General features: G+C 36.6%; 1 protein-coding gene across 1 annotated transcript in view; it reads right to left on the reverse strand.

Annotated features, from left to right (window-relative positions):
• The window catches only part of MAN1A1 (mannosidase alpha class 1A member 1), a 162,220-nt gene that overhangs the window by 92,315 nt on the left and 46,794 nt on the right, over positions 1 to 23,111 (reverse strand). Inside the window, exon 4 of the mRNA XM_007078774.2 lies at positions 13,221 to 13,301. Within this exon, the coding sequence (XP_007078836.2) occupies positions 13,221 to 13,301 (81 nt within the window). The remainder of the gene's footprint in view (positions 1 to 13,220; positions 13,302 to 23,111) is intronic.

Raw genomic sequence — 23,111 nt, forward strand, 5'->3', positions numbered from 1 at the left:
AAAAATGTCTTAAAGAAAAAACTTAAAAAAATACATAATCTATAAACCTATATCATAAAAAGGTAACACAAGAAAGCTTTATAAATGAAATCTTCAGAGGAGTTATTGAAAAGGCACCTGCTACAAACTGAAAGTTTGTGTCCTCCCCAAATTCATTTGTGAAGTCCTAATACCCAATGTGATGGTGTTTAGAAGTAGGGACTTGGAAGGTGATTAGGTCTTGAGGATAGAGTCCCCATGAATGGAATTAGTGACCTTCTAAGAGACCCCCAAAAGCTCCTTCATCCCTTTTGCCATGTGAGGACACATGGAAAAGATAGCTACCCGTGAACCTGAAAATTGGTTCTCACCAGACAGTAAATCTTCCAGGACCTTGACCTTGGACTTCTGAGTCTCCAGAACTTGGAGAAATAAATGTTTGTTGTTTGTAAGCTATGTGTCTATGGTATTCTGTTGCAGCAGCCCAAACGGACTAGGATAATACCTAAATCCCAAACCATAAAATTTTTGCCAAAGCAAATTTTTGTAAATAAAATAGTTTCATATACTAGGTAAGATGTAATTTTTAAAGAAAACCCAAAACAAATTCACATCACACAATCAAATTTACTGTATTTATCGCAGGTAAAATTTCATCTAGTTGTAGCTTAAAAGAAACAGCTCTGCATAGGTATACAGATGCATTAAACCCAAGTAATTAGCTAATATGTGTTGTTTACATATCTACTGTCAACTCTAATCATCTGTACTAACTTCTTAAGGCTCTAGAGTCATGAATATTTGTCCAACAATCTTATATTTAAATTTCAGACTGTGTGAATACTTCCCTCGTTGTTTAAACAGTGATCTTTGTTCAGTGCATATTTTCACACACATTTATGAATATCTTATAAACAGTGTTTACACTTTATCAAATTTAAAAATAAATTCACTGATGCTTGGCAGTTTTTATTTAAAGACCGATTTTTACATTATACTTTTTCAGTCAAAATGTATTGCATAGTCAGGCATGCAGATAGACTCTGGCAAATCCCACCTTAACCACTTAGTCTTGTGATATTATCCTAGATCATGACATCACTCAAAACCCCTTCATTTTTAAAATCCCTTATTCACCCATCCCACTATATAGCCTTTACTTTCAGACCTTTCAGTCACCTGTAAATTACTGCTACTCCTGTTCTACTTTAACTAAACTTTGGGCAATTCAACCAGTCCATTTTCTAACTATCACTCACCTGCTTTTTTTCATACTGTCTTATACTCGTTTTGGACAGTGTAGTCTGTAATTTCAATAATATTTTTGCCAATAGCACAGAACCCATGCATTTCTTTTTCTCTGTCACTTCTGCCTGGTAAAACCCAACTAAAACCAACCACCTACCTTCTCCTCCTTGTATATGAGCTACTGAGCAATATATACCTGGGAACCTAGGAAGACTGATGCCATCGTGAATTCATGGTCAGCAACCTAGACACTCTACCATGTTTCTAGTCAACTGTCTCTAGAATGACAATTCTATATTATATACACTCAACATATGTTCTCTCTTCAAGTCTAGGCAGATGTCCTTGTCTTCTACTTCTTCGTATAGTTAACAGGGGCCATCAGATGGCCCATCAAATCTACAGAGTCACTGATATGTTTTCTCCTCTACTCTCAGTCTGCAATGGAGGAAGGACCCCTTCCTAAGGTCATCTGTCCTCTGAATCCTATCTTCCTCCACCTTCTTAAAGACTGTCTCCTCTTAAATGAAAGATAATTTCGATTCTACGCTATTACTCTATCAAAATACTCTCAGTAAAGTCACCTATGACCTCTGTATTGCTATGTAACAAAGATACTTTTCAGTCCTTGTAACAATTTGCCCTAGCAGCAGCCTTTAACACAGCTGAATACTTATTTTTTCAAAATACTATTTTATCTTGGCTAATCACATTCTACTGGTTTTCCTCCTACTTCTGGGCCCACCACATCTCAGTCTCCTTCTCTAGTCCTTCTTCTCACTAATGCTTAAATGTGAAGGCCTCCTTTTCTCAACCTATTATATGCTATGGGCAACCCCTTCCCCTTCTATTCCTTCTATGGTCATTTAGCTGTTGATGACTCATCTGTTCAGGCTATAGCCTACTACATCTATCTTGTATGTTTGAGATCCCTAATGTCTTGCTGTTACTTGGTATCTTGTAGCCAGAATGTCTGAGTTTGAAGCCCAGCTCTGCCACTTTGCATGCTTTTGAGCAAGTTACTTAACAACCTATGCTCTGTTTCTTCCTTCATAAAATGAGGATAAAAACAATACCTATTCTTATTTTATAGGGTTGTTGTGAAATCTAAATGATTAATATTTGTCAACAGAGACTGTCTTTCCCTTGTTTGTTGTTTCTGCAGCACCAAGTGCAGTGCCTCAAAGCAGGTATTCCATATGCATCTGCTGATTCAGTAAATAAGTGAACTTACCAGATGGCAAATTACTACAATTCTGAGGAATTTTCTACTAGCCCTATTAAATTTTAAATTCCTTGCTACAGCTACCTCTTGGTACCCTTCTAAAGGACACCACAATTTCAAAGAGAAAGAATACAAAGGATATCCTGGAAAAATACAACTTTTGTTTAAACACACACATACGCGCGTGCGCGTGCGCACACACACACACACACACACACACACACCCTGGTACTAGAAATCCAAGTTGATGTGATTCATACAGTAAAAATGACTTGGAATACTGGTTTTAACAGACATTGTGAATTATGAAATGATTCAACATAAATATCAATATATTACCTCATCTCTTTTATTAGACTTTTGTAAAACCAGAAACGACTGGCCTGGAAACACTTAAGTCAAAGAGAAAGCAGTTGAAGGAAGAGCACCAGGTCCTCAACGTCTGGTCAACACAATAGGGTGCTGCCAAAAAGCAATGATTCACTCTCACATCAGACAACGACAATAGTGGTAACAGACATTCCTTTTTGATAGAGTACTTTATGTGTTTGTCAACTTTATTTTTAAAATCTGGAAAGTTAGGCGAGAGGTCTACAATAGAAGATACTTCTTGGAGAAGCAGATCTTTGTAGACTAATGCTAACAGGTAGCCTTTTACTTGAAAAGTTCCTGAAGATGAGAATTCCTATCCCAAGGCACAACCCTCCACTTACTACCTTGATGCCACAGGGAGGAAGTTTCTTCCTAGCAGTACAGATGGATTATGGTTTGGGGATCCTTGGAAAAGTTCCTCTCTTCTCACAAATCCCTGTCTTCTGCTACTCCTGGTGGTCAGGAAGGCTATACATTTTCACTCAAGTCAGTGGCCACTGTGGCAGTCATTAACACTGTTCACTAAATTTTCCTCCTGGGGATACAGTGATACTATGCATCCCTTCCCCCAACCTTTTAAGTTACAGTGGCCATGTGACTTGCTCTGGCCAATGAGATGTGGGCTGAAATAACAGGTGTCTTTCCAATAGATGCATTACAAGCCAGTGTGTGTTTTCTAGATTCTCTTTTGCCAACTTCACCCTCCAACTTCCTGACTCCTATCTTGGCAAATGGAAATGATTAGATGGCAGTTGCTCCATCAGTCTGGGCTCTGGAGGGTGGATGATGAGACACAACTTCCTGACTCCCATCTTGGCAAATGGAAATGATTAGATGGCAGCTGCTCCATCAGTCTGGGCCCTGGGTGGGTGGATGATGAGACACAGAGTCATGGGCACAGCATATAGCATGGGAAGAACATGTGGAACATACAGAGCATACTGTCTTAAATCAGAGATTTTGAGGCTGTCACTACATCAGAGCCTGGGTCTACACTCACTGATGTGAATTTGTAGTTTTCTTACTGTGTGCAAAGTACTGACCTAAACTAAAAGGGATACAGATATTTCATTAAGAAATAAGTTAGGGGTGCCTGACTGGCTCAGATGGTAGGGAGTGCACCTCGATCTTGAGGTCGTGAGTTTGAGCCCCTCCTTGGGGGTAGAGTTTACTTAAAACACAAAAAAGAAACAAGTTAATTTTCTGACTTTCCCTTTTCTTTGGGTGCCAACCTTTCTTGTTTGGTTTACAATCAGAGAAATCAGACCAGCTTCTGCCACTTATACATTAGTATGAATAAGTTTTAGAGCTGGAATTATTAGCAAACTGTAGAACTACTTTCAGGAATTGTAGAGAGAAAGTCCTTACTGATAAAATTTCTGTGCTTTTGCAAACCACTATAAACATAGGATAGATTTTTTTTTTTTAATTTCTTTTTAACACTTATTTATTTTTGAGACAAAGAGAGACAGAACATGAACGGGGGGAGGGGCAGAGAGAGAGGGAGACACAGAATCGGAAGCAGGCTCCAGGCTCTGAGCCATCAGCCCAGAGCCCGACGCGGGGCTCGAACTCACGGACCGCAAGATCGTGACCTGAGCTGAAGTCGGACGCTCAACCGACTGAGCCACCCAGGCGCCCCTAGGATAGATTTTTATACAGAGATAAACACATATAGCAAACCTGAGTTAAGGAGTAGATATGATTTCAGCAATTCACTCTAGGACAAAAAAATGTAGTCACTTCATTTAACTAAAATGTATATTATTTATAATCAATTTCATATACTCCTAGCTGTTTTATAATTTTTTTTAACGTTTATTCATTTTTTGCAAGACAGAGAGAGACAGAGCGTGAATGGGGGAGAGGCAGAGAGAGAGGGAGATACGAATCCCAAGCAGGCTCCAGGCTCTGAACTGACAGCATAGAGCCTGACGCGGGGCTCTAACTCACAGACTGTGAGATCATGACCTGAGCCGAAGTCGGACGCTTAACTGAGCCATCCAGGCGCCCCACTCCTAGCTCTTTTAAAGTACATATTAAAGTTCCAATCATAATAAAATATTCAATGAGAGATGATTATAACTCATTAACCATGGAAATCTAATTAACAAATAAGCGAAATTACTATACTCTAATGTCACATTGAACCTTTTTAACTGCTGACAACAGTGAAAACTGCTGTTCACTATATCATATTCCTTTCTTTTGTAAAAAATTCAATAATAAATGCTAAACAGTAAATTTAATGCCTAAAGTATACGCAAATATCAACCTAAACTAAGAAGCATAAAGTTAAATACATCAGTACAAAATAACATAAGGAAACAATCAATAGCCTTTAGTAAACATGATTAAAATTGTTCTTTTTCAGAAAAGTAGCATAAGTGTACCATTAAATGGCTAAGAAAGTTTTAGCTGGATCATTTCCTCAAACTAAAGCAAATATACATTGCACAATTCCTTTCCTTTTTATAATTTCTTCTTTATGTTTACAATTTCACAAAATGTTCTAATGTCTACTCTGTTTTAAAGGTCCACCATAAATGACCAACGATACTTAGTAATTAATTAAATTTCGATGTAGTCTCTAGCTCACTGGTTTTCAAAACTTTCTCCTTCACAGAACCAGCAATTACAGAACAGACTTGAAAAAAAAAAAGCAAGCTGTTCTGCCAGGATCAGTGGGAGAGGTTGAGGTGGGGAGTGGGGTACAGCTGTGGGGGCTTACACAGGGGATCAGAGATTGTGCATATTTTCAGCTACCTTGTTATATATTCTTTCTGTCTCAACACACCGTCTCAATCTTGCAGGCCATTTGCTTATTTACATTATCAATGCACAGATTTTGCTTTAAAATTAGAAGAATTTTCTGTCGGGGTTTTAAAAAAATAAAAGTCACAGAAGGCCTGATAAAGGTTTAGTCAGAAACATTTACTAAATATTTTCTAGTGCTAGACACACAGTGTTCAGCAAAGGGATATAAAAACAGCAGAAACTTAATCCTTATTTTTGAGTTACACAGATTCTACTGGGGAAAGGGACGATGGAGGAGTAAGAGGACCAGGAACAACAAGTGGTAACAGCATGTGCAGAGGATGCAGGAAGGGAGTCTTGGACTCCTCCTTGTAGGAGTAGAAGTGGTACCAGCAGTCGGGTCAGGGAGGGCCTCACTGAAGGGCCATATCTAGGTTGGGGGAGGTGGGAGAGCCATTCTGGGGATAGCAAGTGTGGATATAAAAAGTGCACAGATGTGCTTGGAGTATTTTAGGAAGGAAAAAAAAGCACATTGTAGTTATAGAGGAAGGTGTGTGAGGGGCACAATGAACAGAACTAGAAAAGATAAGCTGAGGCCAGATTATTAAAGGCTCTGCAGGCGGAATCAAAAAGACTCAACTTACAAAGTCACATGGACCAGTGGAGGTTTGCCGGAAGGGCTGTGTGGCATGGTTACATCCTTATATGGTGTGAAAGTGCAAGCCTGAGGGAAAGGCTAAGAAGCTGGAACTACGTCGGGTCATGTGGATATCCTTAAGTCCGTTTTCTGCCTCGTTATCCTATCATTGCAAAAACAAAACAAACCAAAAACACAAACCTTTCTTCTTACAGGTCTGTTCAAGTGTCACTGTTTTGGTTTAAAAGAGCTACATTTCCTCGCCAGAAGATAAAATCCACAGGGCAGGGATTTGAGGTGCTTTCATTCTCAGGTATGTCTCAAGGCAAGGAACAGTGTGCAGTGCCTGGCAGGAATGCGACCAGCATCACTGAAGAGATAACACGACTTCTCTCATGTTGTGACTCCCCGCTTTATCTGCATCGCCGTCCAATCCCACACCACTTCAGGGTGCAGCTCTGCCCAAACACACACCCACGAGAGCTCTCCTGCTGGCACCCTAACTCATCTAACAATCCAACACTTCCCTGTTAGCCTCCCTAACTCCTCCTCCTCCAACATGGGTCTTTCTGTTACCAAGTTCTTCCCCCAAAACTTTTTCTCAGAATATTGATGAAAAGGAGTTTTGGAAATCCAACCCTTTTCTCATCTTACAACGTATTTAATATTCTTACTTTTGCTATTTCCCTTTCTTTTCTGCTAATTAATATAGACTTAGTTAACCATGTAGTATTTTTTTCATACTATAGACATTTAAAATGAGGTGTTTTTCTAAGAACAACCTTGGTTACTTTCCACCGAATTTAAAGGGATGCTTATACTTTAGTTGTTTGTTGAGTAGTCTATTTTAATATTATAGATTCATTCCCTGATCCAGTTATTTAAGAGATTTAAACATTTTCAAGCGGTTTCACCATTTTAAATATGTGTATCATTTATGCTCAATCTTATATATTTTTTAAAAGTTTTATTGATTTTGAGAGAGAAAGAGAACAAGCAGGGGAAGGATAGAGAGGAAGGCAGAGGATCCAAAGCAGGCTCTGTGCTGTCAGCAGGGAGACCCACGTGGGACTTGAACTCTCAAATCATGAGAGCATGACCTGAGCTGAAGTTGGACACTTAACCAACTGAGTCACCCAGGTGCCCCCCAGTGTTACAGTTTGACTGTGGCATTACACATATATCTTACTAAAAAAATTTTATGGTCTGTAACATATAATAAATATTCTTCAAGAATTCAATTACTTAATTTTTCTATTTCATTATGCCATTATTTCAAGCCTCCTTTTAAACTGTACTGCTCACATCTGTTATTTATTAATTGCATAGGCTTAATATATTTTGATCTTATAGTTTTATGACTTTTTTTCAATCCTTTTTGTGTGTGTGTTTTTGCAATTATGCCCTCTATTGATATTTTTGCTTTCTGGATTCAAATCAACTTTATTAGAGACCATAATTAAATTACTATCCAGAGAGGAGGATATAAATCTAAACCCAATTTTTACAATTTAGGCAGGACTTGGGGAGATGGGTATTAATGCATTTCTGCTGGATTTTTTTTCCTGTTTATACCAGATAGTTCTACATTTTATGGAAAATTTAGTATGTATAAGGTGACATGTGGGTTATTTTACATTATCCAATTTTTAGTGTTTATAAAAAAGCGGTAAGAGAGAGAGATACAAAAAAGAACTCTTAATTATAGAGAACAATGTGATAGTTAGCAGAGGTGGGGGATGGGTGAAATAGATGATAGGAATTAAGAACAGCACTTATCATGATGAGCACTGGGTGATGTATGGAAGTGTTGAATTACTACATTGTACACCTGAAACTGATATAACATTGTATGTTAACTAACTGGAATGGAAATAAAAACATTAATTAAAAAAATATTCTGACTTCATTCTCTGTTTTCAACAGCTCTGTGTGGATTATGCACATTTACTGTAAGTCACTTTAATTTCTTTGCAGAATAAGGCAGGAGACGGGTGGATGGTCTGGAAGACGACTTTATTCTCGTAGATGGTGGCAGATATTGAGTTTGAAAGGGAACCCCATCAATGCATCCTGAGTTTCCAAGGGATTTCTAAACATTTTTATAATTATTAGTCACTAATCAAACTCTACAAAATTAATGGCTAGAACCCTAGGACCCCAAATGTCTGAATCCTATTATGAGAAAAGAGTGAATCTTTCTACCACTAAACTCATATTCTCAATCTTATTTCTCTCTTCTCCACTCCATAATCCTATCAGTTTCCTATATGTTTTTCCCCTTGACATTCCTAAACTTAGTGGCATTAGCTACTTCTCTTTTCAGGAAGTCCTTCAGCAATCTTCTGCAGTGGTGTATGGAGCAGTTGATTTCTTTTGGTGAATTTGGGTAACAATATTTTTGCCACCTGTAAAATGAAGGGTATCTTGGCGGAGTAAACTGATTTAATATAAGGATCCATCATGTGTGTTTCCCCTGTGTTAGATCAGATGTCTTTGTGACCTTTATTCATTGACAGCTAGTTCTTCAGTGGTTTTAGCACCCAGGAGTTGTTTTTTTGTTTTTCTAGTTCACATACATAAAACATACTAGTCAAATGTTTCCTCTGATCTTGGTAGTTCTAAATGTTCTCTCTTAATTTACAGAATAAAGTAGTTTGGCAAATCAGGAAAAGTTTTTTCAAGCGTATCATTAAATTTATCAGTTTCTATGTGGTTTGTCTATTTCCTGTGACACCTTTACTCATCATAGTGACGTTGTGTCTTTTTTTTTTTTTTTTTTTGCGGGGGGGGGGGTGCTTCAAAATATCTACTCTTTCCACTCTTTGAATAGGGCCTCAGTTTCCTCTTCAGGAATGATCTTTACTCAGTCTTCAAGGGATACTGAATTCAAACCCTATGGAAGATTTTTTTCTGTCATATCCTCTCTTTCATTCCCCAAGATCCCTAAGGGGCCACATGCCAACTGATGTCATTCTCCTGGGCCTTTGTGTCTTAACAAAGGTAGAAAAAATAGGGCATGTTTATTAATTGTAAGATGTCCCAGAGTGATTATCCAGCCACAGAGATTCTCTGTGGCAACTTGAGACTTACTTCCAACTTGTTTTCAGCCCTCACTATGAGTCTGTGGCATTACTATATCCTGTTAAATTCTCTTTCTGCTCAAGAAAGCCATTGGTTGCTCCTGTAAAACAAATAATATGTGATATATTTATGCATGCTACTTCCCACATGTATCATCTTCTCTTGTAATATCTTTTTTTTGCATTTTCCAACTTTCAATATCATTTTTGCTTAGGTTACTCTTACTCTACAGTGAGGTTTCCTAAAATTTGTTCTGGGAAACATTATTTGTAACTCAGCAAATGTTACACTAGGAAAAAAGGAGAGAGGTTATAGTTAAGTATGGAAAACACAGGGATAAATAAAATTCAATTAGTTTCTTTTTCTGTACATTGTGAATTTCTAAGACAGAATATAAGATGTAGCTTTTTCTGAACTTATTTTTAGTATGTATACAGATACAAACTTATCCTGACATGTCTAAAAAAGAAACTAGTGCTCTGTAGAACACATTTTGGGTAATGATATTCTAGATACTGCTATTTACTATCTCCAATGAGGATTTTAGTTTCCCTTGAGCTTATAATGGAGCAATACTATGTTATTTATATTTAATACTACTCATTCCTATTTACTATTCATCTTATCTTTAGCCTGTTTGTAATTCTTGTGATTATTTGCATTTCATATATAGACTGAAAATCTTGTGGCTTGACTGTTTTTTTTTTTTTTTTAAGTTTTTCAATATTTATTTATTTTTGAGAAAGAGAGAGACAGAGACAGAGAGAGAGAGAGCAAGTGGGTGAGGGGCAGAGAGAGAGGGAGACACAGAATCTGAAGCAGGCTCCAGGCTCTGAGCTGTCAGCACAGAGCCCAACATGGCCTGGAACCCACGAACCATGAGATCACAAGCTGAGCTGAAGTCAGTCACTTAACCGACTGAGCCACCCAGGCGCCCCATGGCTTGACTGTTTTTAATGGCACTACAAAATATTTTAAATGAGCTGGGGTGTTTTAAAAGTTTTGAATATGTCCCTATAATCAAACTATTTATCAACAGGTATGTCATATTCCCATTGTAATTTTGGTAGGGTTTAGAATTCCATTGGCATTCTTGATTACTATTTAGTGTTTCTAATTGTAATTTTCCTGAAGCATGTAACACAAACAATTGGTACTTCCTCTTCTGTTTTTGCAATATAAGTTTAAGAATCTTGTGTTTATATCAATGTGGAGCTATATACTTCTGATGGTGATTTATAAGATGTTCTCAAAATACTGCTGAGCCTCAGCAATGAAATGGGAATGTTAAATTATTGTGACTTAGAGCCCCTCTATGAGATGATTTAGGAAGATGAATTTTCCTAGACAAGATAAGTAAATACCTTAGTTTACATAAAAAATACAGTATAGAACATTATCAACAATCTGAAACTAACTAATTCATAATTTGGCCATATTGATGTTCTTTCTATTAATGAATGCTCAATTATTATTTTTTTTTTGTTTTGATATGGAGACAAATAGCTTAAGCACAGATTTGAAGTAAAGTAATTTTTCTTGACCACATTCCTGATAGCCTATTCCCTGAGTGTTTGGGGTAAAATAATTTTTCTTGACCACATTCCTGATGGACAACTCCCCTGAGTGCATTGGTCAAATGAAATTGTCAGTGATGAGGTAACTGAGAGGAAAAAAGAGGAGATGGTGTTACAAAAGTCTAGTATTTATCACTTCTCACCAAGAAATCCCACTTTAGAGAATAAATATTTATTAGCTACATTATCCAAAATACAGGAATACTAGAAAAAACCCAACTATCCAACATTTAGAGACTGGTTATGCAAAAACTATGCTGAGAAGATGAATCCTTATGTACTAAAAGTATATTCTATAGAAACAGAAATGTATGTAGGAAAGAAAATACCTTAAGTAATTTTTATAAAATTAAAATGTAGACAATCTAGATGTAATGAAAACAATGTTTTGCATGGGGATAAGCATAAAACAAATACACTAAAAGAATTATTTTCAGTGGAGGTGTTCTTTGTCAGTCTTTAGTTTACTAAAGTTATCTAAGTATGGAATACAAAAATACCTTTACAAGATCTGAGGCAAATGATTTTATCTATAGGAAAAATATCTGTGGGTATTATATAAAGTACATAAATATACGTCTATAATAAGCACACACGCATATGAAATATATATGTACATAAACTTAAGTCACTGTTACAGGTGAAAAAAATATCCCAATTAAATATGCAATTTTTTTTTTAATGTTTATTTATTTTTGAGACAGAGAGAGACAGAGCATGAATGGGGGAGGGTCAGAGAGAGGGAGACACAGAATCTGAAACAGGCTCCGGGCTCTGAGCTGTCAGCACAGGGGCCCGATGCGGGGCTCGAACTCATGGACCGCGAGATCGTGACCTGAGCCGAAGTCGGCGCTCAACCGACTGAGCCACCCAGGCGCCCCAATATGATGCAAATTTAAAAGAAATGTTACTTGTTTCTCTTTATATGCTCAATTATCCTATTTGAGTCCAGATATATGCTAGCATGCCGTTCTTCCTCCAAATTGTCTCACCTCCACATAAATGATGAACAAAGTTAAAACCAAGTTCAATGTAAGTATGTTATGTCAAAAACAATGAGAATACCAGGCACTGGACACTCAAAGACAAATATTCTAAAAGCAGATACTTGCTAACTAAAATAACATTAATTTTCAGTATGTCTTTTTAAAAATATGGATTCTCTGGCTTAATGCTTAGAACATCTTAAACTAAATTGAACACATGAAGTTATGTGGGACTGGAAAAAAGGAAGAAGAGGCATGATGTGCCAGAAAGTCTCTTTACCCTGGCTGAGAAGGCGACAGAATCTATAACGAAGAAAAGAATTTAACACTTCAACAGGACAGATATAGGGGAATATAGAAGCCATTTATATACTTTAAAAATATCTACGGTAGAATAAAATCTAAAGACGGAGAGAATGTTAAGATTGCGCAGGCTGCTTTGTTATGGCTAGGAAAGTACCCGAGAGACGGGAACAAAGTAAAGCAGCTTTTCTCATTAAACATTTATTGCTCTGCTTAAATCTGTTCGAAGGAGCATAGAAATACATGAAATACTACACTAGGTAAGATCCACTCTAGCCAGAATGCTGAGGCTCACACAAATCTGACTGACATGAAATTGAAATATCTGACTGTTTTGCCTTGACGTCAGCTTTTAATACTGTCAACATTAAAGACGAAGTCCGTTCCAACAACTTAGTGGAAACTTAAGATATTCATAAAGTTGTCCAAAACCTTTCAAGAAAATAGCATTCATACTCTATACAAGCATGATACAAAAATCCTTTCTTAATCTGTCAATAAAAGGCAGCTAAACGAAAAATTCCTGCTTTCCTCGGAGCAGATAATTAATTGAGTTTTGCTCTAGGAAGAGCTCCAAAGCACTTTACACAGGGACACACTGGCCTACAGGGCTTCTCACTGCGAGGCTGAGTATCTCACTCACCCTCTCAATTTCTTAAACACTGTAATTTTTATATCTTACCTGTCAAAATGTCTCTACCTTAAAAAAGGTTTTTATTAAGCTAACATTATGCTAACATTAAAATAATTTTTAAGGAAAAAACAATCATTCACAGGCCTGCCATTGCACTAAGCCTCTTTAATTGGTCAACAGGCATATGTGATTTATGGTTGTAAACCACACCACACCTAATGGAATGGAGGCAGGCTTTTTTAAAGGCATTGCTTAACATCTCCTTACAACTTGTGCCCAAATTTCCCAGTGTGCCGGTCTCATTAGTATATATTATATGACAATTCATTGTATGCTTGAGGCCCATCAAAATATGAAAATAGGTACCATAGAAAGCACATTTTACTCCAAAGAATGTAATTTTATTGTTTCATCTTACCTCTTCTCCAGACAGATAGTAGGCTGAGAGTAGTCCACCAACGAAGCGTATATTTACTTCAAAAACAGAAACTTCAGCATTCTGTGGAAATAGAATAAAGAAGGTTCATACATAAATGATAGCACACAATTGAGAAAAATGCCATCATGATAAAATGTGCCAAATATTTAAATTTTACTCCATCTTATGTTTGCCCAGAGCAATTTATATACAAGAGAAAAAGTTCCTCTCTTTTAACAATGTCAAAATATATGTAAACAAAAATAATTTTGACTCTTAACAATTATAAAATATTTCTAAAATTAAGTTACGCACCCTCTGCTCAACAACAGATACGGTACTTAGCTGGTATTCTCTATTTGTGCAGATGCCGCAGGGCCAGGACATTTTATTTTTCTGTTCTGTTGTGTTCTCCTTTATCTTATTCATCTGCCTGCTTTTTCTTCCTGAAAGGCCATTCAGACTCTGTACTCTGGCTGGTGGTTGAACATTATTCTAGCGTTCTTCTCCCACCATGTTAAAGTAGCACAGCTAGAATGCAAATAGAATTTGAAGTTGGGGGGACCTGGGTTCCAAGTGCTTGTTCCCAAATTCCTGCCTGGGGCCTAGGATGGACATCTTCCTGGGAAGAAATTTTATCTGCATAAAGGAGCCTGCTTTTATTATCCACAGTGTGCCAGATCCTGTGCTAGTCTCTTTACCTGAACTACATCCTTTAATACTCACACCAGCCCTGTGAAATAATTACTAGTCTTATGTCTATTTTACAAATGGAGACACTGAGATGTAGAGTGGTTATTGTGACATTTTTAAGGTCAGACAACAAATAAGTGGTTGAATCAGAATTTGACTGGAGTACTCCGATTCCTGGCCCATGGCTCTGCACTGTCCTGACTCCTATTATCACCTCCATGATAATGCACCAAGTCCCTTTATTAATGGTCATACCGTTGTGGCATATAATTAGTAATTATCACCAATACTTGTATTATTTTACAAGACTTGACTACTAAATAGACGTGTCCTACATGCTGTTACTAGAAAATTGCACACAGCTAACCAACAATAGGGGTAAGATCCTCTTTAATCTTTGGTTAGCTTCCCTTCATGTTCATTGGCCTACTCAGTAGTTGTTCCCTTTTACATAAGGTCCAACCATTCACTGATAATCATAGGGGCTAACAGCAAACTATATTATATGGAGTCAATGTCTTGCAGATGAGCTTAGTTAAAATCATCCAAGACATTGTTTCTTTTAACAAATATTTATCAAGCAACTACTATGTGCCAGGCACTGTCATAAGCCCTAGGGGCAAGGTAATGAAGACTGACAAGGTCCTCAAACTCATGGAATCTACACTTTAGTGGGAGGAAACAATTCCAGAAAAGACAAATACACATAGATTTTCATTTAATTGCCCCTGCTCTTGCTAAAAAGTTATAAGGATCTAACAATGAAAGCTAGCCAACTACTTATGGTTAAAAATTTTTCAAAAAATTTCTTGTAAAGGATGAAAACAACTTATGAGAATTAGTGGGCCAGAGGTAGGCAAAAGCATCATAAGACTCTTTAGTGGGCTCGTTTAACAGTATTTCATAATCTGCAACATGCACCTGATATGATTTGACTCTATAGAGGTGCAATTTATCATTGAGGTGCATCATTCAGAATGAGCATTGTAGGCATATTGGTAAAAGCTTCTTTATTCCACAAAATCACTGGTAAGGAAAAAGGAAGGGAGTTCACTAATTTACTTTGGTTCACACGCTATATTTCTTATGTCTAAAGGTAACAATGTCTTATAGTAAAATCGAAGAAATTTAAACTCTTATATTTTACTTGTGTTTTTCAGTTTTTAAGTCTGAGAGCAGTCCTTTGCATTTCTACCTACTAAAATCTGTGAAAGTGATTTTTATATTCTTATTCTGGCTATGGGTTTATTAGATATGCATTCTCTTCCTCTTATGAAAATTTTGGTTATGAGGACTTTGATATAGACATCTGATAAAAATTACTGCAAGGTAGAAGACTGAGCCATCTCAAATATCATCAGAATATATCTTCAGCTAGACATCAATCACCTATTGGGTAGAGCTGTTCAACCAGATATTGATCCAGCAATGTATTCTAGAACCTAAATTCTGTTGATCTTGCTCTATAAAATATTGAGAAATGACCTTGCAACACACCATGCTCAAAGTCAGTTGCTTTGCCTTTTGAATTTCATGGATCTAACAGTCTAGTGAGCCTGTCCAAGAAGCAAATCTGGCTTGTTAGTGAACCCATGCAGCTTTCCAGTGACTGCTGTGTCCTTGTCTTTAAAAGCCTTGTTCAGGAATGTCACATCACCATTAGGACTACTCAAGAATCATCATATTTTCCCCCTTTTGAAAACTGGAATGACATTAGAACTCCCAACATTATTTTTTCTACTTCTTTTTATCAAAGTTAAATCTAAATTATTTATAAACCTTAATTTGAGAGATCTTTCAACATTCTGGGCTGTATTATGTGATTAGGTCAAAAGACTGAGATTTAGATACTTTTGTTCACTTTACAGATCCTTAGATGAAAAGGACGAAGAAAATAAAAATTCTCCCACCACAGCAAACTGGTTTTCTATATTGGAAACAACAGACCATAAAAAGACTACCTTAGAGTCAGAAAGACCTGGGCTTGAAGGCTGAGGGTGAGATCCCAGGCAAGTCACTTACTCTCTTTAAGTCTCTGTTTTCTTGTTTGTAAAAAGGGACAATGCATTCCTTACAAGGCACTAGGAGTCTGTGAATGTAAAGCACTGTGTATGGTGCCTGGCATAATGCACTCAGCAGAGAACGGCTGCCATTACTCACAGCACAGTAACTCAGGCGACATAAACCAAGGCCTATCTTAGTTTATTTCCTCAGGGGTTACTGGAATATCAGAAACTCCAGAATCCTAATATTCTAAAGTCTAGAATGCAAACTGACACATCTTCTCTGACCCTCATGGGAGTCCTCTTTCTCAATGTCTAAAAAATCCTCTTTTGAAATACAGTATTTTGACCAAACTTCCTTTTGGGTTTGGTATACTTCATATAAGGTATCGGGATTTTCTTTTTTTTTTTTTTTTTAATTTTTTTTCAACGTTTTTTATTTATTTTTGGGACAGAGAGAGAGACAGAGCATGAACGGGGGAGGGGCAGAGAGAGAGGGAGACACAGAATCGGAAACAGGCTCCAGGCTCCGAGCCATCAGCCCAGAGCCCGACGCGGGGCTCGAACTCACGGACCGCGAGATCGTGACCTGGCTGAAGTCGGATGCTTAACCGACTGCGCCACCCAGGCACCCCAAGGTATTTTCAAAAGGGAATTTCTACAATCAGGGTTGTAGGCTATCTTTATTAATTTCTGATTATGATTTCCATTAAAAATATTATTAAATTAAAGTGAATATATTCATCCCACCAATATTCATGCAGTATCTTTTAAGATGTTCTAAAACTTTTCCAGTGACTTACTCTAATGACAGAGAGGGATTAGGACAGGGAGAAGATAGTATGTGAAGGAGGGGAGCCGCAAAGAGCCCGTAATACTAAAATCTTGTGTGATTTATTTCTAACAGTATGAATTTTCTAAACTCCTTGATCTGTGTTTGTTTTAAAATAAAGTTACCTTCCTTAAATCTTTAAGTAAGGTTACATCGCAGGGATATGCTCCAATATTCTACGGCTTCTAGTGCACTGTCATATGTGGTTGCCAGGTTGAGAAGTTGATCCAGACTTCTGGCTAAATTGCATGCACCTATTAGTTAATATCACAATTAATAAACAAGTGGAAGTGGACATTTTTGGCTGAAAGCCTAACCATGAAAAAAGGCTTGGAGGCTTGGAGAAATGCCTCCTTCATTTTGACTTTCCTCTACCAACAGTCTTTGAATTGAAGGGCACACTTAACCACATTCATATATAGATTAAGTAAAATATATTGTATAACTAAGGTCACACCTAGAATCAAGAGGTGAGTATGACAAATTATGGAAAAATTAGGCCACAGTACTAATCTTTTATACTGGTTGTCTTAGACTTATAATTTCTGTAAGTTTATCCCTTAACATTTCTGCCATCTAGTTCACTATACATTTATGTGAATTATGAAATAAACTGACAAAGAATGCTAAAATGGATAAAAGAGTTTAATTCAACATACCATTTTGCATGTCTCCCTCTCCTAATCCTTAATACTATGCTCCATATTTCTACTGACTTCCTTCAAGTCAACAGATTTGATTTATGAGCACAAAGAACCTAACTCTATCTGGGCAAGAGGAAAAGTGAACTCTTCAAAATCCTTGTTTCAGAATGAATGTCTGAAAGATTAACTTTCTTCCACTAGGCAAGATAGAATTTTAAACAAGTAAGAAAACTTTATTAGGGATTTATTTGATATTTTTATAAGCAATTTATTCACCAAAATTTTCTGTAAAATGATAGATTTTAATTGATCTCAGTGAATGAAATGGGCTTCACCATTAGAATAACAAATTTAGTTTATAGCACAGATTTACCCAGTTTTCTTTTGATTGAGGAACTACAGAGGCACAGCCTTTCCCTAAAGGACATATTATTTCTTTGCATAAGACTTATCATAATTATTTAGACTCAAACTTATACTAAAGGCATTCTTAATTCTTATGATTCTACATGGCACAGACAGATCTGATTAACTGTATTTAATTGAAAAAGGCCTCTTGGGAAGAGGACTTTTATTTTCAAAAATATTTTAATAATACTCTATTTGGTCCAAATTCTTAGGCTTCTTTTTTTTTTAATTTAATTTTTTATTTTTTAAAATTTACTACCAAATTAGTTAACATATAGTGAAACCATGATTTCAAGAGTAGATTCCATAATGCCCCTTGCCCATTTAGCCCATCCCCCCTCCCACAACCCCTCCAGCAACCCTCAGTTTGTTGTCCATATTTATGAGTCTCTTATGTTTTGTCCCCCTCCCTGTTTTTGTATAACTTGTTTCCTTTCCCTTATGTTCATCTGTTTTGTCTCTTAAAGTCTTCATATGAGTGAAGTCATATGATTTTTGTCTTCTCTGACTAATTTCACTTAGCATAATACCCTCCAGTTCCATCCACGTAGTTGCAAATGGGAAGATTTCATTCTTTTTGATTGCTGAGTAATACTCCATTGTATATATATATCACATCTTCTTTATCCATTCATCCATCAATGGACATTTGGGCTCTTTCCATACTTTGGCTATTGTTGATAGTGCTCCTATAAACATGGGGGTGCATGTGTCTCTTCGAAACAGCACACCTGTATCCCTTGGATAAATGTTTAGGCTTCTTTTTTTAAGGGTAATTCTATGAGCCCTCAAATCAGAGACTACTTCTTTGCTAGCTATTCCTCCAAACTCCCCACCAGCTTTCTACTCAATGAACTGTAAGTGAAAAGCAAGCATTAATAACTGCCCTACCACAATCCAATGCAGTAACTATGTTTAATAATAACTGCTCCACTCCTAACATATATGATAACTATGCTTTGCCTTACTGAAAAGTACGTTGGAAACAAGATGAGACTTTTCAAAGACATTGATTAAAGAGTGGTAACTGCCCATACACCTTGCCTATGTTTAAGCTTAGCAGACACCTTGGATTATAAATAGTATTTCAAAGTGTGTTTTGTATTATTATTTCGAGGATTAAAAGTATAAAACTCCTTTTAACAGATTAAATTGAAATATTAAACAATGTAACTTAGTGTAACATATGTCCTGGCAGCTTTTAGTTTCATGTTTAAGTAACATGATAAGCCTCTTAAGAGGAACAAAGCGTTAGGCCACAAAGGTAGACCATCTTCTCTATGTGAATAGATTTTACTATGCAGACCCAGAAGGACCCTCAACTAATAGTCCAATCTATCACTAATTATTGACAGAACATCTCAGTATCCTTTTAAAGCCAAAACTTAAATCATCACGCTTGGCGGGCACTGATTTGCATTCAGATAAAAATACTGAATAACTCCATTCAACAGGATAATTAACTTATTTGCCTCCATAGAGACATAATGCTATTCTAAAATAGACTAAGGCAAATACTAAAGCAGAAGTCACTTCTTTCATGGTCTATGGCATAGAACTCTGGACCTATGTCAAGTACACATTCAGGTATTTGAGATGATCCAAAAATTGCTTTGTGAGGTTAACTTATTTACGTCTTTCCAACAGGGAGCCTTATAGCTTATTTTCTTGAAAAGTAGGGTAAAAGAACAGTCTGGATTATTAAACTGTTGGTGGGAATAAAATTGGTGCAGCCACTGTGGAAAACAGTATGGAGGTTCCTCAAAAAATTAAAAATAAAATACCATATTGAAGTGCCTGAGTGGCTCAGTTGGTTGAACATCTGACTTCGGCTCAGGTCACGATCTCGGGGTTTGTGGGTTTGGGCCTCACGTCAGGCTCTGTACTGACAACTCAGGGCCCGGAGCCCGCTTCAGATTCTGCCTCCCTCTCTCTGCCCCTTACCCACTCACACTGTGTCTCTTTCTGTCTCTCAAGAATGAATAAACGTTAAAAAAGTTAAAAAAAAATCCCATATGATCCAGTAATTCCACTTTTGAGTATTTAATGAAAGAAAATGAAAACACTAATTCAAAAAGATATATGCATGCCCGTGCGCACACACATAAATATTACTCAGCCAGGAAAAAGGATAAGTCATTTGAGATAATATGGATGGACCAAAAGGGTATTAGCCTAAGTGAAATAAGTCAGATGAATACCATAAACCTTTACAAATATCATATATGATGTCATTTATATGTGGAATCTAAAAGACAAAACAAAGGAACAAACAAAACAGAAATAGCTTCATAAATACAGAGAACAAACTTTTGGTTGCCAGAGCCGAAGGGGTGGGGGAAACAGGCAGAGGGGATTAAGAAGTGCAAACTTCCAGTTATGAAATAAATAAATCACAGGAATTAAAGTACAGCATAGGGAATACAGTCAATAATATTGTAGTAACACTGTATGGTGACAGAGGGCAACCACACTTAATGTCGTAAGCATTGCATAATGTAGAGAATTGTGAAATCAGTATATTGTACACTTGAAACTTAAATAACATTGCATGTCAACATTGTACTTTAACTTAAAAAAAAGGGAAGAGATTAAGTTCACCTGTTATCTTAAACATACAGTACTCATTATGACAAAAAGTACAATTCATGCAAATCAAGACTACAATGAGTTATCACTTCACATCTGCTACTGGTGGCTACTGTAAAAAACAAAATCAGAAAATAACAGTGTTGGTGAGAATGTGGAGAAACTGGAACACTTGCACACTATTGGTGGGAAGGTAAAACAATGCAGCAACTGTGGAAAGCAGCAAGGTGGTTCCTCCAAAAATTGTAAATAGAATTGCCATACAATCCAGCAATCCCACATCTGGGTGTATACAAAAAACAATTGTAAGTAGGATCTCAAAGAGACATTTGGATACCTGTGTTCCTAGAAACATTCACAATAGCTAAGACATGGAAGTAATCCAACTGTCACTGACAGCTGAATAAATAAGCAAAACGTGGAATATACATCTGATGAAAATATTACTCAACCTTAAAAAGGCAGGAAATTCTGACATATGCTGTAATATGAATGAACCTTGAAGACATTATGCTAAGTGAAATAAGGCAGTCACAAAATGACAAATACCATATGAATCCCCTTTACAGGAGGTGCTAGAGTAGTCATAATCATACAGACAGAAAGCAGAATGGTGGTTGTCAGGGGCTGGATGGATAAAGGCTGGGAAGTTAGTGTTTAATGGGAACTGAGTTTCAGTTTTGCAAGATTAAAAGAATTGGATATGGATAGTGGTGATGGTTGCACAGCAATACACTATTAATATTATAGTACTTAATACTACTGAATTGTACCCTTAAAAATGGTTATGATGGTACCAGTTTATGGTACCAGTGTATTTTACTGCAATAAAAAAAAATTAAAGAAAAAAAGTACAATCCATGTGCTTGCCAAAGACCACCATCTTAGTGTGTTGCTAGGTAAGTGTCTGGAATAGGCTAATCATCTATCCTTTGTCATTCTCAAAGCTCCCCCTGTCATAGAGACACCACTTTACCTCAATGAAGAAAAATGCTTTTTAATAGTTAATATAACTTTGGCATTTACTGAGGTTTTATATCAAAATTATTATCTGGAGAAAAGTTCTACATATTCTATAATATTAATACTGAACACAGTTTTCAATATTTCTCCTGCAAGGATCTAGGTAATCAATACTTCTTTGAGGTGACACTAAAGAATAGGCAGCACTCAGAACTGAACTTAGAAATGCCTAAATATGAAACTCTTGATCATTTGTTCTTATGTTAAAGACTTTCCAGTAGCAGGAGCCACTGCAAATCTCTTCTGGAAGTAGGCTAGATAAAAAACAAGTAGATCAACTGCACTTGAAGTCCAGATCATTTCTAACTATTTCAAAATATGACACAGTACAGTTATCCTTGTGCCCTGTCATCTTGTTCTCTGAGTCTAGTATAGTCTGTTGAGAAGTAGGACAAGATAACTTCTCGTTCATTTAATTAGAATTTACTGAATACCTGTGGAACAATACACTTTAATGTGTGCTGTGATATGAAGATTACATGCCTAACCTGGGAGGATTCAAATTCTCTGTCTGCCTATATGTATTTCACAACTCTCTGCACTTCCTCCTCTCTAATAAAAACAGGGTCGCTGAGTTAGGCAGATCTTGTTCACCCACAGCTTTTACTTGCTGTGTGATTTGGAAATTAGTTAATCACCTCTTAATCTATAAAAACAGGGACAATACCACTTACCCTGTAAGGTTGTCACAAACACTAAATGAGATAACCTATGGAAAAAAATCACCTAGCATAATACTTGGCATGTCTCTGTACTCTTTAAATAGTGGTTTCCTCTTTCCTTTCTTCCTCCCTCAAGAGAACTTGGCCCCAGCTAAGTACTCTATTTTTCCTGCTAGATTATAAGCTCCAGGAGGGTAACTGACCTTAAAACGTGTTTAGTAAATAACATGTGAGTGAAATAAATAATGAGTAACCAAGGGTGTGTTTCAGATTCTTGAATTACTTTGAATTAAAACCAGAAAACTCATCCATTGGAATCTACCTTTAGAGGTCTTCCCAGATCTGTGTTCCTCTACAGATGCTTGAATGGAATACAAAGCTCCACCTGGGAAGCCCTTGCTCCTATATATTATCTCAGTGATTTATTTTAAGCCCGTTATTAGAGCCACTTGAACTCTGTGCTACCAAATATGCAAATGGAATCAACTTGCTATGCCTTAATTAAAAGAAAATGAGTTTTAGTTAATGATAGTATAAACCAATAAAAAAACATTTAGTTTACACCTGTAAGTGATGCAAATTGAATATTTCACATAAAAACACATTTATTCTTGATGCTCAAGAGCACCACAGGATAAACCAACCCTCAACAGTAGTGTTTGTTTCAGTTTCATTCTGATTTTTCCCTTGCAATAAATTTGGATGCGTTAACTTTTCTGCAATACCCTGACACCGTCAACTATAATTAATACTTTATCAGGAAAAAAAGTTAATTTAAAAACAAGCAATAATTTATCCAAGCTGGAATCATATTACATGTTATCCATAAAAACAAAACAAATTTTCTCTCTTTGTTTAATAAGCTTCTCCAATGTCTCCGTCCTTCAGATAAACGGAAAAAGTTTGCATTTTCAAAAAGAAAGCTGTGTAATTATTGATATAATCACCTGAGCCTCTGGGTAAATTGAGCAAATATAAAACAAATTCTCATATAAGACATATTAAAACCAACCAGAAAACTGGAAGCTGAAGAATTT

The sequence above is a fragment of the Panthera tigris genome, chromosome B2 (assembly GCF_018350195.1).
Source record: "Panthera tigris isolate Pti1 chromosome B2, P.tigris_Pti1_mat1.1, whole genome shotgun sequence".
Lineage (NCBI taxonomy): Eukaryota > Metazoa > Chordata > Mammalia > Carnivora > Felidae > Panthera > Panthera tigris.